The 16,083-nt window shown below is 35.8% G+C and overlaps 2 protein-coding genes across 4 annotated transcripts; one reads left to right on the forward strand and one right to left on the reverse strand.

Moving 5' to 3' along the window:
- Positions 1–765: 765 nt before the first annotated feature.
- LOC111405210 (ribonuclease TUDOR 1-like) lies at positions 766–9,844 on the forward strand. 3 transcript variants are annotated; one of them, XR_002704755.1, is made up of 18 exons: positions 766–947; positions 2,476–2,641; positions 3,296–3,370; positions 3,467–3,586; positions 3,668–3,772; positions 3,997–4,203; positions 4,298–4,516; positions 4,597–4,704; positions 5,700–5,870; positions 5,958–6,155; positions 6,236–6,586; positions 6,670–6,900; positions 6,982–7,170; positions 7,242–7,319; positions 7,409–7,603; positions 8,270–8,647; positions 9,208–9,517; positions 9,718–9,844. XR_002704755.1 is itself a non-coding variant. In XM_023034002.1 (17 exons), exons 2-17 carry the CDS (start codon positions 2,492–2,494, stop codon positions 9,394–9,396), a joined length of 2,964 nt encoding a protein of 987 aa, XP_022889770.1. In that variant the 5' UTR covers positions 766–947; positions 2,476–2,491; the 3' UTR covers positions 9,397–9,844. The 3 variants fall into 3 exon arrangements, 1 of the variants encoding a protein (XP_022889770.1); XR_002704756.1 differs by having other exon boundaries at positions 8,406–8,647; XM_023034002.1 differs by having other exon boundaries at positions 9,208–9,844.
- Positions 9,845–11,505: 1,661 nt separating this feature from the next.
- LOC111405211 (calnexin homolog 1-like) lies at positions 11,506–15,072 on the reverse strand. The gene is made up of 6 exons (XM_023034003.1): positions 14,811–15,072; positions 14,557–14,626; positions 12,379–13,502; positions 12,219–12,290; positions 12,018–12,134; positions 11,506–11,928 (listed from the first exon to the last, which is right to left on the reverse strand). Exons 1-6 carry the CDS (start codon positions 14,904–14,906, stop codon positions 11,788–11,790), a joined length of 1,620 nt encoding a protein of 539 aa, XP_022889771.1. The 5' UTR covers positions 14,907–15,072; the 3' UTR covers positions 11,506–11,787.
- Between the last annotated feature and the right edge of the window lie 1,011 nt (positions 15,073–16,083).

The following is a 16,083-nucleotide window of genomic DNA, read 5'->3' on the forward strand; positions in this document are numbered from 1 at the left end:
TATAAAATAATTAAATTTTTATTAATTTTAAAAAATAAAATGTTATGGAGGCTCAATATGGAGGCCTCCATGTTAATTATGTCGTGTTGAGGCCTCCTGAATTCTGGAGGCTCCCATGAATAACGGAGGCTCATTCTTGAGCCTCCGTAATTCTGGAGGTTTCAACACGAGCTTCCGTTTACTTTACTAAAAAAAAAAAAATCATAAAAACATATTACTTTATAAAAATTAATTTTTAAAATTATATTTGATAGATTATGTAATTTTGAAGCACAATCTAACATATTAAAATTAGAATCATTTCACGATAAAAATGAAATGGTAATAAAAACTTATTTTTCGAAAAATAAATATATTCATTTGTTAACATGTTTGGTTTTCATTTTTTAAAATTTATTTTTCTTTAAACATATTTTCAATCATATATTTATGGAATTCACACTTTTGCTCTTGAATTAGTGTGGAGAAATAGAGAGACATGACTGTAGCGTGTAAAAATGGAGAAAGAGTAAATAGGACTCTATGACATAATCCTCCATGCCACGTAAATTAAGGAAAAGCAACAAAGTTACTGTATCAAACACGTAAGATAAACGACGTTGTTGCTTTTTTTCCCAATAAAAAAAAGCTATAGTGAGATAAAATAAAAGAATCTACTGTTCTTTCTACAATTGTGAAACATTGATATAGTAGTGATACTGAAATGTGTTTTTATAACGTTGTAGCTACGTAATCTTCCCATATATGATTCTGCTAAAGCCCAGTAAATAGTCATGCATATCCAACTGTCACGTAAACATCATTCAAAGAGCAGAGGGGATCAAGCCGCTAAGGTTTTCTTCCTCGGAAATAGCTAAAAACTCGGGGAGCGGCAAAAAGGCCCTGGCACCAATTCATCTCTTGTAGCAGTGATTTCTACTCAACTTCTTCACCAACAAAGTTGGAAGGTAGTATCGGATTTTTGTTAGTGTAAAACGGGCTTTTTATGTTGAAATCGCACTGAATCTGATTGTTGTGAATGACTTAATTTTAATTCAACTCCTTAGAATTTATTTATTTTTTCAAAAATTGTCGTTTCTTGATGACAATCTTCCTAGTATTTTTTTGACAACCTTTGTCTTGAATTTATGATGCGGTTGTTTATGGTGTTCTCGTTGCCTTAAAAAACTGGCCGCCCCCCTCAAGCATAATAGACCTTAGGTGGCTCCGCCCTCGTTTCTATGTGTGTATATCTTTTGATCTTGTGATTTATGAATCTCAGATCTTGGCGTTGCTTTGTCAAAGTTTCAGTATTGCTTGCTTGTTTGGGTTTATGTATATTCTGAATTTTGCTTGGGTTTTCTGCATCACGCGAGTACAATGTTAAGTGTGCTGCATTAGGCTAAATCATAATGGACGATATGCTACCTAATTTCTGTAAATCATAGATCTGCACTTTTTGTGAGATAGAGATATTCGTTTATTTGCATACCTACAATAAATCTTGAACTTTCTATGGAGCTAGATGATTAAATTTTGAAGATTCCGAATTTTTTTCTGACTGGGATGTTTAGACTTTTTTAGGATTTGTAATATACTGCACTGACTTTTTTATAATCTGTAATTTACTGCACTATTATGAATTTTGGTTAAGTTATGTTGATCGTTCAAAATTCTACATTTTTCTTTGTTTTTAAAAACGGTTATCTATCAAACATTTTATTTTTACAATGTGTTCGTTCGTAACTAAGTTGATTAACTAAAGGTTTCATCTTCTCTGTTGGAACTGTGTCTTTAATTGGTTCTTATTTAATGAAGCAACTTTCTCAGATAATTTAGATTCAGTTTTTACCAAGGTTTTGTATTTAATCGCTTGCGATTAAAGGTCTGGTCTTTTTAATTGGATTTTATTTATTATTATTATTATTATTATTATTATTGTTATTATTATTATTATTATTATTATTATTATTATTATTATTATTATTATTTTGTTTTGGGGTTTTCAGTGCATCTTAACGCAATTTTTTCAATGAACTATTCTTGACATGGGATGTTAAGTTTTTTATTCTTTTGGCCAATTAATTAAAACGTTAAATAGTTTAGATTAGGGTTTTTACCAAGTTTTTGTTTTTACACAGCTCATTAATTAAAAGTTTTATCTTTTTAATTGGTACTTAGTTCTTTTATTTTGGTTCTTGTTCTGTACGTATCTTTCAGTGACTTTCTCAATGATGGTACTAAATGTGGTCTTGGAAGTTAAACTCTCAATTTATTTTGTTGGGCTCTTAATTAAAATGGTTAAATGATTTATGTATGGAAATGATTGGAAATGGAAGTATCTGTTGCATTAACTTTAATCGTTATTGGGACTCTAAAGTTGGCTTATTCCAGCGTGTTTTTGTGCACATGGATATGTATGTAAACAGACGACTGATGGGTTGAAGCAGTTTCAGTGTCTCAGCCATGGTTTATTTAATTTTTGTCTTTCTGCAGACCTTGAGCTGTTGAAATGGCATCAACTGCTGGAAAACCTGTATGGTTTAATGGGAGGGTGAAAGCTGTTCCATCCGGTGACAGCTTAGTGATAGTGGAAAACTTGAAAGAAGGGATTCCCCAAGAGAAAACAATCACTTTGTCTTCTCTGATTGCTCCTAAATTGGTATGTTCTCTCAATATTGGAAAATCTAATTTACATTGTCTTTTGGTCAGTGTAAGTTTGATGTTTATTTTCTGACTGATCTTTCAATTATGAACTTAACAAAATGTTTACTGGATATTCACTTTGTTTTTATAGTTTCACAATCTCAACTTCTTTGTGGTGTCTCTAGGAAGAGAAATAGCTGAATCTTTGCATTTTCTTATGACATCGTTTCATGCAAGATCTGTAGTTGAATATCTGGGTTTGTATAACGTTTTTTGCCATTGTGACATTGTTGGGGTTTTTCTTGACTTGTCTTTCAAGCCCTTTTACGCAAGTACGTTTTCTGTTCAATCATTTGACCCACTTTATCCTTTTTCCGTCGTTTCTTCTATTTACGGTTTTACATCAGTTTAATGGATGATGCCATTTTTCGTACAGTTGTGCTGGAATTTCAATAAAGAACATTCATATTGTAGTTGCATAGCTATGCTCTAAAGTTATTTTGGATACATTGGCTTGTATCCATGTCATAGCTTATGTGCTTATCTTATGGTTCTCTGCTCATTGAATTGAAGTCATAAAGTTTTTTAATTTCTGGACTAATTATTAACGACTCATTCATTTGATGTATGGTGTGTACTATGTTCACTTGAATTGTCATTTTGTTTATAGGCTCGAAGAGGCAGCATTGATGAGCCATTTGCATGGGGGAGCAGAGAATTTTTAAGGAAGCTATGTATTGGGAAGGTTTTTAGTACCGAATTAGTTTCGTTAATAGGTTTTATGTTCTATTCTTTTATAAATAAAATACTTGTTAGATTTACTTCTATTTTTGGCAAATAGGATATTTCATTCAGAGTAGATTATACAGTACCATCCATAGGCAGAGAATTTGGATCTGTTGTCTTAAACAATGGCGAAATGAATATATCCTTTCTTCTTGTTGCTGCAGGCTGGGCAAAGGTGACTTTTTTTTCCACATTTATGTTGCCAACATTTGTATTTATTTATTTTTTGGCATCAGATATGTTCTTGTGGCTGCAGGTTAGAGATCAAGGTCAACAAAAGGGAGAAGTTAGCCCCTTTTTAGCTGAGTTACTACGTCTAGAAGAGCAAGCCAAACAACAAGGTCTAGGTCATTGGAACAGAGTATGTCTTAATTTTTTCCTGCATAATCAATTCCCTGTACTCCAATATGTCATGTGTTCAATTTCTCCTTTAAATAAACAAATAAAGTTTAATTCTTCATTTCGATGGTTTCATAATTTAAGTTTTCATTTATTTGGTTTTCATATTTGATCTTTATCTTATAATCATTATCTAAAGGATGTAATATTGTTCTACAATCGTGGCCTCTTTATTGTTGGATTCAGGAACCAGGTGCTTCTGAGGCTTCCATTCGGAACCTGCCTCCATCAGCCATTGGAGATTCTGGCAATTTTGATGCTATGGGCCTCTTGGCGTCAAACAAAGGCAGTCCTATGGAGGTTATTGTGGAGCAGGTCCGAGACGGGAGCACAATTCGCGTTTATTTACTTCCAAGTTTTCAATTTGTCCAAGTGTTTGTTGCCGGAATTCAGGTATGTAATAATTGATGCACTGGATCACAACTGGTTTGGATATTTTCTTTTCCGGCTGCGATTAATTTTTTGTCTGTTTTATTTGTTTTACCAGTCCCCATCTATGGGCAGAAGAAGGGCTGCATCTGAAGTTGTTATTGAAACTGAAATATCTTCTGACGAGCCAAAAGGCAATTCTTCAATTGAACCTCGTGCCCCCCTGACAACGGCACGAAGACTTGCTGCTTCGTCCGCAGCTGCTAATGAAGTTGCGCCTGATCCATTTGGGAGGGAAGCCAAACATTTCACTGAGATTCGTGTTTTGAATAGAGAAGTGAGTAGTTTTCTGATGGCTGTTGCTTTGGTACTTGATTTTCTTAGACAGGCTTACAATTCTTATTGGGTGGCTCCCAGGTCAGGATGGTTTTGGAGGGTGTTGACAAATTTGGCAATCTAATTGGTTCAGTATATTATTCAGACGGTGAATCAGCAAAGGACCTGGCATTGGAACTTGTTGAAACTGTAAGTCATTTTACAAAGCACATGTTGAATTATGACAAGCGTCATAAATAAATTTGTGTTGTGAACTGTTAATCATTGTCCGCTTCTGAGTTGCTTATAGTAGAAGGAAACAATTTTTTTATATGGTATAATAATCGCCTTGTTCAGCTTATAATGGCAGATTCTAAATGAAACTGCGACTCAATGTGGTATGTTATGCCATTTGTTAACATGTTTGGTTTTCATTTTTTAAAATTTATTTTTCTTTAAACATATTTTCAATCATATATTTATGGAATTCACAATTTTTTTATATGGTATAATAATCGCCTTGTTCAGCTTATAATGGCAGATTCTAAATGAAACTGCGACTCAATGTGGTATGTTAGGTCATACTTATTCAGATATCGAACTATTTAGCTTGTATTGGAACTTCAAAATGGGATATTGGTATTTTTTAGGTATTGAGAGAACCTCGGTCCTCTGCATGAAAAGAACAAAAATTTTCAAATATTATGAAATTAAAATTTTCTTGCTAGGTGCTTATAATTTCTGTTTGATTGCTTGACTGGGACAAGCTTGATACAGAAGATGTCGAATTGCTCCTAATTAATCATTTTTGTAAATGATGTGATGGAAGATGGGCCAACATATAACTTTTTGAAAAGAAATCAACTCTTTCTTTTGCTAGTCTTGTTATAATGAGCACCTTTTTTCTTACACACTATGTCTCCTGAAATGAATTGCAGAACAATACCTCGACCCTATTTCATAGAGCAAACTAGATAATTGGATTGTCATCGATCTTATGAATTTATTTGGCAATTTTTATAATACAAGAAATTGCCTCTCTCTAGGTAAAGCTACTTGATTTCTTTCTGGTGTGTAGAATTGTTTTCTTGACAATTGGAAAAAATCTTTGCACCGTTTGATGTCTGCTATACTGCTTATGCCTTAATTTTTTCCCATTGTGGAATTTACCCTCAGTGCTCTTCTTTCTGATCATGTTGATTCAGGGGTTAGCTAAATATGTAGAGTGGAGTGCAAGTTTGCGGGAAGATGATGCTAAGCGCAGGTTGAAGAATGCTGAACTTCAAGCCAAGAAGAATCGATTGAGGATGTGGACAAACTATGTGCCCCCGGCCACAAACTCCAAGGCCATTCATGACCAGAACTTTACAGGAAAAGTAAGTTTTGGTTCCTGGTGTTACGTACCTTGTTTCATTTTCTGGTTTGTTTCATATAGCACTCTCCTACATTTTGGGTTTCTGCAGGTAATAGAGGTGGCGAGTGGGGATTGCATAGTTGTTGCCGACGATTCCTTGCCATTTGGAGATCCATCTGCAGAGCGACGCGTCAATCTCTCAAGTATTAGGTGCCCTAAAATGGGTAACCCTCGTAGAGATGAAAAACCTGCTCCTTATGCTCGTGAAGCGAAGGAGTTTCTGAGAAATTGTCTAATTGGCCGTCAAGTGTGTTTCCTGAATTTTATGGTGTGATTTACTAGTGGGGATTTGTGCCATAGTGTTAATTTTGATCTGCGTCTTTTCAGGTGCAAGTTTCGATGGAATATTCGAGGAAGGTCAGTGTGGCAGATGGACCTGCTGCTGCCGCTGGGGCAACCGATTTGAGGGTGATGGATTTTGGATCTGTCTTCCTTTTTAATCCAGCTAAGGATGGGGATGTTACAAGATCTGCTGCTGGAAATCAGCAGGCTCGGGCTAATATTGCTGAGCTTTTGGTTGCCCGTGGTTTTGCGAATGTAATCAGACACCGAGATTTTGAGGAGAGATCAAACTACTATGATGCCCTTCTTGCTGCTGAATCACGTGCTATTGCTGGCAAGAAGGGTATGCATTCAGCCAAAGACCCTCCGGTGGTGCACATAACGGACCTGCTTACTGTTAGTAGTCTAATCTTCTTCTTAGCTTTTGGCTGTTGTCTTGTTCATGTAACTTATTGGTTCTTATTATAATGGCTCATCAGGCTTCTGCAAAAAAGGCGAAAGACTTCTTGCCATTTCTACAACGCAATAGGAGGATGACTGCAGTTGTCGAATATGTTCTTAGTGGTCATCGGTTTAAACTGTATATCCCAAAGGAAACATGCAGTATTGCTTTCTCATTCTCTGGTGTTAGATGTCCAGGCCGTGATGAACAGTATTCTGATGAGGCAATTGCACTTATGAGGCAGAAGATAATGCAGAGGGATGTTGAGGTATTGCAGTCCTCACGTCATGCTTCTTTCCTTTTGTATTTTTTCATGCCTTGCTGATTAATCTATTCTTGTTACTCTCAGATTGAAGTAGAAACTGTTGATAGAACTGGAACTTTCTTGGGAACGTTGTGGGAGGCCAGAACCAACGTGGCAGTCGCACTTTTAGAAGCAGGATTGGCAAAGCTTCAAACTTCTTTTGGCACTGACAGGATCCCTGACTCTCACCTTTTGGTCCAGGCTGAGCAGTCAGCAAAAATGAAGAAGTTGAAGGTGAGTAACTTGACTTTTTCTTTTAATGATTGTTGTTACTCAACGGGCTGCTAATTTGTATTTTATTGTAGATCTGGGAGAACTACGTTGAAGGAGAAGAAGTTTTTAACGGTTCATCCGTAGAAAGATGTCAAAAAGAAGAGCTTAAGGTGCTGCATAATATGCATTTGCAATTGCACTTCTGGGATTGTATTTGATGCTTTTTTAATGATATCTGATAATATATATTTATCTTAAGGTGGTGGTCACCGAAGTCTTGGGAGGTGGTCAGTTTTATGTCCAGTCAGTTGCTGATCAGAAAATGGCCTCCATTCAGAAGCAGCTTGCTTCCATAAACCTTCAAGAAGCTCCTGTACTTGGTGCCTTCAATCCGAAAAAGGGTGATATTGTTCTTGCTCAGTTTAGTGCCGATAATTCTTGGAACCGTGCAATGGTATGCAACTTGAAATCCTCGCTTGTTTTTAATTCCAAGCTTGGTGTTTTTTTGTCCTGGGAAGTTTGTATCTGGGATTGAGAAACTACCCTCAGAAAGTCTCATATATGTTACCCTGAGCCCGGGTGGGTGGCGGGTGTTTGATGGAAGTGTGATAACTTAAATACAACTAAATATTAGAATATTCTATGGTTATGGTTAACATATTATCCAATTTAATAGGTAGTTTTTAGAATATTCTAAGACAATAGGTAACATTTTATCAAATTTGATAGGTATTTTTTAAACTCAATTTTATAGTCATTGGAAATGTAAAAATCTGGTAATTTGTTGCCTGAACTTGTGCACTGCCATGTTGTGGTTATTTGTTAATTTAGATCTCGTGATCTTTCATTCCCCTGCATATGGCACAAATCACCAGAACTGCTAAAATTATTCTGTAATTTATGCTTCAATTGTTTCAGTTTTCTCATTCAGTATCCGTTGAGACATGAAGATGCATCCTCTATTGTGTTAGTAATTAATCCTTATTGTTCATACTGCTAGGACAATCTTTTATGTAACATTTTAACATGTTCTTTTGTCTTCATTAGTTTCATTATTCAAATACATCTCTACTTTGTTAATCTTTCTAATGTACTCTTAAATCTTAATTGGAATCTGGAGATTGTAAATGCTCCTCGGGGAGTTGTGGAGTCTTCAGATGACAAATTTGAGGTGTTTTACATCGATTATGGAAACCAAGAAGCTGTTACTTTCAATCAGCTGCGTCCTATTGATCCTTCATTATTATCTGCCCCAGGCGTGGCTCAGCTGTGCAGTCTTGCATATGTTAAGGTTCCAACCGTGGAGGAGGATTATGGTCAAGAAGCAGCTTTTTGGCTGAGCGAACACTTGCTAAGTGGTCCAAAAGAATTCAGGGCCATAAGTGAAGAAAGGGACACATCAGGTGGCAAAGTTAAAGGACAAGGAACCGGGACCATATTCAAGGTGACTTTGATTGATCCAGAAGCTGATGTTAGCATAAATGCTACCATGCTGCAGGTTCGAACGTCTATTTCTTTGTTTTGATTTTTTTGTTAACTTTGCTCTTTAGATGAACATCTCAACTTCACAACTTCCTTGTCTCCTGCACTGTGACTAATTAGATCAACGTCCCAACTTCCTTTCAGTATTGTATATCCAAATAGATGGTCAACATATATGGCAAATTATTACCTGTAGAATAGGTGACCCAAGAAATTGACTATAGGTCTATATAATGGGGATAGTGGGTAGAACTAAGTTTGCCTGAACATATTCGTGGTCTCACTAGTTGGATTTGTTGATCCGTGGAGCTTAATTATATTCCAAATATTCCTTCAACAGCAGATTTATGGTATTCCATAGTTGCAGTAGGCTTCCCTAGTGCGAGTGTTCCTACTATATAAAGGAATTTCTTTTGTTTGCGTAATGGCTATCACGTTGATGGAACCATATTTCTTTGAACAGAGGGGATTATGGATTAATCTTTAACAGGATCAATTGTTTGTTAATATTATAATTTGCTTCTGTTTTTCGTGTAGTTACCTGTTTACATACGATCAAATATATAAAATTTTCAGGATGGACTTGCGAGGTTGGAGAAACGAAGGAGATGGGAGTCCAAGGATAGGCAGCTAGGTATGGATGAGTTGGAAAAATTCCAGACAGGAGCACGAGACAAGAGACTCGGCATGTGGGAATATGGTGATATTGAGTCGGATGATGAGGAGTCAGCACCACCTCTGAGGAAAGCTGCCGGAAAGCATTGAACACAAGCTTTCCTTGCCTGTATCAGTATCTGAGCAAATTCTACCTGCCAGAATTATATTCAATTTGCTGGAGTAACTTATAAAACTCGGGCCTAGAAGCAGAAAGATAAAATATAAAGAGGTGAGAGAACAATTTTGTTTTGAATTTTTAAATTTTTTTTTTTTTTTTAATAGGAACTCTTAATAATGCAACCTCCCGTCCGTAATGACATTGAGTAAATTTAAAATTTTAAATTTTTTACTATTTATTTGTCTTCCCCCCTGCTGGGAAATAGTTTTTGTTTGTTTGTTTGTTTATAGGGTGTTTTGTATGTTTTAAAGGATTCCTTCAAGACCAGGATATGCTTTGAATTGTTTAAAGAGATTCAAGAGGCATGTAATTCTAGTGCCTATTTTACTTCTTCTGAGGTTCAGTAGAGGAAATGTTCCCTAAATTATTCTTTACCAATTTTAGTTCTTCTCTCTTTTCGGATAGTCTTTTGATTTTCCTTCAAAAAATTTAGTTTAAGGAATCAAAAAATTGATCAATGTTAGATACACTGGATATGGTTATGTTTGTCTTCTTTAATCATGTCAAGTCATTCCATTTAGGATACTACCAAAGAAAGATATTCCTAAAATTTCAGTTTAAACATGGAAAAGAATTCAAAATTCTTTCTAGGATTTTATTGTAAGTTTGCTTATAAAATTTCAACTATTGATATGAGATGATGATACGTTTACCTTTTCTACAGTCACTTTTTTATAAAGTAAAAAGGGTTGACCTCAAAATTTTGCAAGATCGAATCAATTAATGGTTATTGGCCAATGTCTATCTTATCTGTCCTACTACAGGGGAATACTTCGATATTGGCAGCTTTAACATAAGGTGGCTAGCCACTGTTCTTCTCCAAAGCATTTTTAGAAGGTGGGTTGATATCAAGTAATTTATTGAAACAAGTCTCTAAAATCTGAACTTAAATGACAAGTAAAAAGGGAGCAAATTAAGCAAGAATTTGACTAAGGAATGAGTTTTAAAAGGTTTACGGCATTTTAGCCTTTTACCTTTATCAGATATGTGTCATCTTGTTAGTGCTAAGCTTTCAGTATAATCTAATGACGCGTGTTGCCTGCCCATCTGTGAGGATTTCTCCACAATATTTCATGTCCACTTCTCGCATGGCAAAGAAGATATATATATATATATATATATATATATATATATATATATTTATAACAAATTTTGAATGATAGTGGTCTGAGACTCTAATCTCCATGTGACAAAAAGAATATTTACATGTTCAAACTCCGTCTTGAAGAGGATAATGTATATCAAATACGTTTTTTTTCCTAGTCTCGTGGGTTCCTTGGACACTGCTTCTTCGATAACGTTGATAGATTTGCTAAAGGTATCGAGCCTCGTTCAATGGCGTCATGATTTGGGTGAAGCATAAACTTCTTGCTTGATGATTTCAAGCGAAGCAAGCAGTAAACAAAACATACGGAAGTGGAAAATATTAGTAAATTATCATCCCCAGGAATCGAAAATCAAAGGTAAAATAATTTGAATTTGTGTTGTCAGTATTCTCTACTTCTTGTAGCCTTGCCATAATGCCATAAAATGGTTGCCAGAAAACCTCTGGCAGTTTCACTTCGCAGTCTCGGAATGACTATTTTTCAAAGTTCCGCAAAATATAATGACATATTCAATTAAAAGTGGAATTATTTTTAGGCCTTTGTTTGAGTCCCATTCTTTAGAAAAAAATACATTTTTCAACAGTATTTTAACATCATTTCAATCACATATTCTTCAATAAAATAATATTACACGTACATCTAAAATTTTTCCTTATTTTTTAACCACACATTTCTCATCAATACACTATTCAAAAATTCAATCCCATCCCAAAAAATGGGGCTCAAACAAGTGCTTACATTAATTTGTATTTACGTAAAATCTCTTAAAAATATTCTCATCGTAGAAGCATTTTAACCATGGTCAAATATCCAACCCCAATGAGGTTAAAAATCGACTCGTCTCTTTGTCTCTAAATCATACCTTCCCCTGATCAAAACTAGCATAATAACAAAAGTAAAAGGTAAGACGAGCAACAGAGCGAGTAAATCGACTTGAAGCTCAAAAACAAAGTGCTCAAATTAGAAAACAATAGGCAGATCATAAGCTTCCAAAATTTCCTCGACCACGTAGAAAAACACCATAATCTCAGTAGATTGTCTAATATACATTGCCATTGTCTATAACATACCTAAACAAGCAAAAAATTGCATTCGGGTCAATAAGTAAAAATATTCCAGGATGGAAAAACATCTGCAAGTCCAAAACCTATTGAGTTTTTATCAATGGTGACCACAGATCATTTCTATTTAACTTCCAATTGGAAGTTCATTCCCTTAACTGTCACGCCTGGCGTTCCTCCTGCGAGGAGCAGCAGCACCATCCTCGTTTTGCTCTTCCTTCTCCTCAGTGCTAGCACCCTGGTCGTTTGAAGTCTCAGCAACATCAGGTTTCTTTGTCTCCACATGCGTTTGGGCCTGAATTAAGCAAAATATTACGTGACGAATGCATGGAAGATGTATATACCCAGAGTAAGTGTAAATCACATCGGGTACTAATGACTTACAGGCTGCTTCTTCCCACCAAAGATAACCTTCAATAGAAGAGAGAGAATGACAACTATAATGGAGACGAGGACTCCAATTGTCAGGTTTGCTTGTTTCTCAGCCTTCTCAATAAGCTCCTGCAAATCAAAGTCCAGGTTTTAGGCAATTGCATGTAACTCAAAAACACTTGTTCCCGAGAATACTGTTGTCCGATGACTTACCAAGACCTTAATCTTGTGATCACCCAACACAGGGATGTCCGCAATCTTGTAAAGGTAGTCAAATACCACTTTCTGCAATAAGTGGTAGTAGTTAATGTTTAAAATGGCAGAAAGCAAATTATGAAAAGCGCGCAAAGAATAGGGTTATCTAACTAGTTACCTGAATCCCTTTAAGACCATCTGAATCAGTAGATTCCTCCTCCTTTTGTTTCTCTTTCTCTACTTCAAATTTTGGCTTCCATGCAGTAGCCCGGTATGTTTCTGCAACTTTCTCATTAGAAGCTATCAAAATATTGTCGAACAATATGCCATCTTGCATTGTCCAGATCTCAATGCCAATGGCTGCAATGGGCTCAAAGTTTGGCTTCTCGAGCTCAAAGTAGTCAGGGTTTGGAATTTCCTGAGGCTTCCAAATACCCTTGTAATTAGGGTTGTCGATGAGGGGTGCATGCCATTTACCCTTGAAAGCAGGATTCCTTTTCATTGGCTTTTTCCACTCTCCACACCCAGGTGCCTCTTCACACTTGGGGTTATCGACTTTAGGAGCCTCCCATTCACCATCTTCCTCGTCATCCCAATCTTCTGGTTTCGTAGCCTCAGGATCATCAATCTCCTCGGGTTCATCATCAAGCCATCCCTCAGGTTTCACAGCATCTTCATCTTCAATCTCCATTGGAGCATCCTCATCCCAGTCATCTGGTTTCTTGGCATCTGGATCTGGGATTTTTGCTCTCTCATCCCAATCCTCAGGCTTCTTATCATCTGGGTCGGGAATGGTCTTAGAAGGGATGAGTGGCGGCTCAAAATCTTCAGATGAGAGGAAATTAGCCTTCTTCTTCTCCTCTCCATCAATCAAAATTTTCAGCTCATTATCTGATTTCAGGATGGCAGTATACACGTGGGTCAATTTGTCAGAAGGAACAGAGGGTGGATACTTGAGGTGGTGTTCAACAAACTCCCCACTCTTAGGGTTCTTGTGCTTCAAAATGAAGTGAACCTTGTTTGTAGCTCCACATTTATCAGGTCCAAACATTATGGAGTAGGGAGATTCGTTATCAAATCCCTCTGGAGTCCAGCCAGCATCCTGAAGACGAAGGTACTTGAGATAAGCACCACCACATTCAAGACCATTCTGGAGACGGACCTCATATTGAAGGACAACTGTCTCATCCTTGAGATTAATAGCTTCATCTAGTTTCTTTACAATTGCATGTTTCTTGGCCTTCTCACTCACAAGAAGCCCATAATCATCATGTCCCTCGCTCTTTGAGTGTTTCCACACGCCTGAGAAACATTTACACATCAGCATAAAGCATAATTATTGCATCATCAGCAATTAAACCATTAATTGTCAAAAAAAATACATCCAATTAATGCACAGCCGTGACGGCGTGACCGTAGGATGAATTACATGTAGATGTACTCAACATCCAAATACACAGCCTATCAAATAACTACAACCCATGCTAATGTATTCATGCAACACAACAATCCGGTCATTGATAAGAAATGCTGTTGTATAAGACCAGGTATACATTATATGGTACAGCAACAAGTAGAAGAATTTCAAGTGATCAACAATATTTTGCTTAGTATTAAGAATAACAGAGAAGTTTAATGAATAAACAGAGATTCAAACCATACAAAATCCAAAACCACTGGTTTTAGTACAAATGATTTGCTCATTTTGTACAAGTGAAGAATCCAGTGTCCCATTCCGATTATATAAAGTTACGACTATAAATTAAATTCTGGACTTTTTTGCAACAAAAATTGCAGAACCAAAAATGTGTTGTATGGTACAGCATTAATAGTAGAATTTTAACTAATCAAGAAACATTTAGCATCCTCGAAGGCAAATTCACTTCATCATTAGTGTTTCAGAAAAGTTCAATCAACGAAGAAACATTTCAAACATATTAATTCCCAAACCACTGGTTGTGGTATAATGGATTTGCTCATTTTATACAAGTAAAAATCCAAACTCGCCATACTATTTATGTGAAATTTCTACAACAAAATTAGTTATTGGTCCTCTACAACAAAAATGCAACTATTCTGCATTGACACTGAGACACCTACCAACAAAATTAGTAATTATTTTAAGCATATTGTTACCAGTAGAAGCCTCACATACTTGCCAACTTACTAAATTTAAGTTTGAGGACGATTATTTTGATCTATAGTACGGAAGTTGAAATTCGTTCGAGAAATGCACTAAATCCCGATCACGAAGCCAGGAAAAAAATAAAAGGCCGTTCAATTCAGATTTAAAACTAAAACACATTCTCGAACAAATAAAAAGCTAAATCAATTAATAGATCCACGTATATCATACCTGTATAATCCTCATTCTTGGAAACAACCCATCGCCCGTCAAATGCATCGTCAAACGAGTCATAAAATTTCTGTAAATAGCAAATAATTGAAAAATTCCATTCAGTATCTCATAAAAAGCACAGATCCAGAAAATCGTAAACGAACTAAATCAGATCCCTTGCTATTGCAGCTGCGGAACTATACTCAATTTCAAGAAGCAATTTTTTAGGTATTCAGCCAAATTACAATTTTACAAATAAAACAGCGTCTTACCACATCGTCAGAAGCGCAGAGCTGAGAAATGCATGAACCGATCAACAAAAGTAAGACACACTGCACAGTCCAAATCTTTCGTTTCGAATCCTCCATTCTGTTGACCTATAAATTTTCGGCTCTCAAATCGGAGAAAAATTCTCACGAAAACTCGAAACAAGGAAAGAAATGCAGAATTTTATCTATCGATCGATTTGAGAGTGTATCAAGGAGACGAAGAAGTCACTAGAACCTAAAGAGTGATAATTAGCTATGTATATACGATTGTATATAAAGATCTGGGAAACTGTGGCGTCGAGTTGCTTGAGCCAATAAAATTTGATTCCACGTAAAGTTGGCCAATAGGAGTTTGCCACGTCAATTTGATTACAAGTTTAGGAAGGGGCTGGAGAGCAGTGAAAGGTCCAGGGTTTTTTCATTGATCCGACTTGCGGGTTGACCCGTTTACTTTGACTCGATACAAATTCGAAAATTGCAGAATAAATAAGATTTATTTTTATTTTTTTGGAAGAAAAATATGTTGTAGGCAAGTTTGTTCTTTTTACACAACACAAGTTGTTTAGTATTGAATAGTATAGCGTCTTTTAAGTGCGTGTTAATTGTGTGTGGTGTAGGGACTTTCTTAATATTCAATGACTGATCCAAAATTGTTAGTGAGTTAGATGATAGTTGACCGTCGATGATTTTAATAGCTAGATCGTTTATTAATATTTAATTAAATAATAATAAAATTCTACAATCAATATATAAATGCACTAAAATGCATAAATCATATACATATGAACATATAATTCAATACAACTTGAAATAATAATAATAAAAATACATGCATTATAAATTATAAATTTCACAAATTTTATAATCCAATTTTCCAATTTATAAATCATAATCCAATTTCCACAAATTCCCAAATTTTCATAATCTAACTCCCCAAATTATAAAACATAGGTACAATTCCCCAGTTTATCGCAAATCAAATATTCAGAAACTCACAAATTCACCAAATTTTATAAATCTTCAAATTCCCATACTAAATTACCAATCAAACTATCAATTCTATAAAATAGCAATTCAAGACTTCAAATTCTAAATGAAAATGGCATCAAAAGAACTTAAAGGGAGAGAGGAGAGGCTCAAAGTCATTATGTCACAATCAACGACGAAGGCTCGGCATCGACCGCAAGAAGTGACGAAGGCTCATTCACCTCTCATCTCCTTCCAGGCTTCATGAGTGACAATTGGCAAGTGACGAGCTATTCCAACCAACAATCTA

The sequence above is a fragment of the Olea europaea genome, chromosome 12 (genome assembly GCF_002742605.1).
Source record: "Olea europaea var. sylvestris chromosome 12, O_europaea_v1, whole genome shotgun sequence".
NCBI classification, from domain to species: domain Eukaryota; kingdom Viridiplantae; phylum Streptophyta; class Magnoliopsida; order Lamiales; family Oleaceae; genus Olea; species Olea europaea.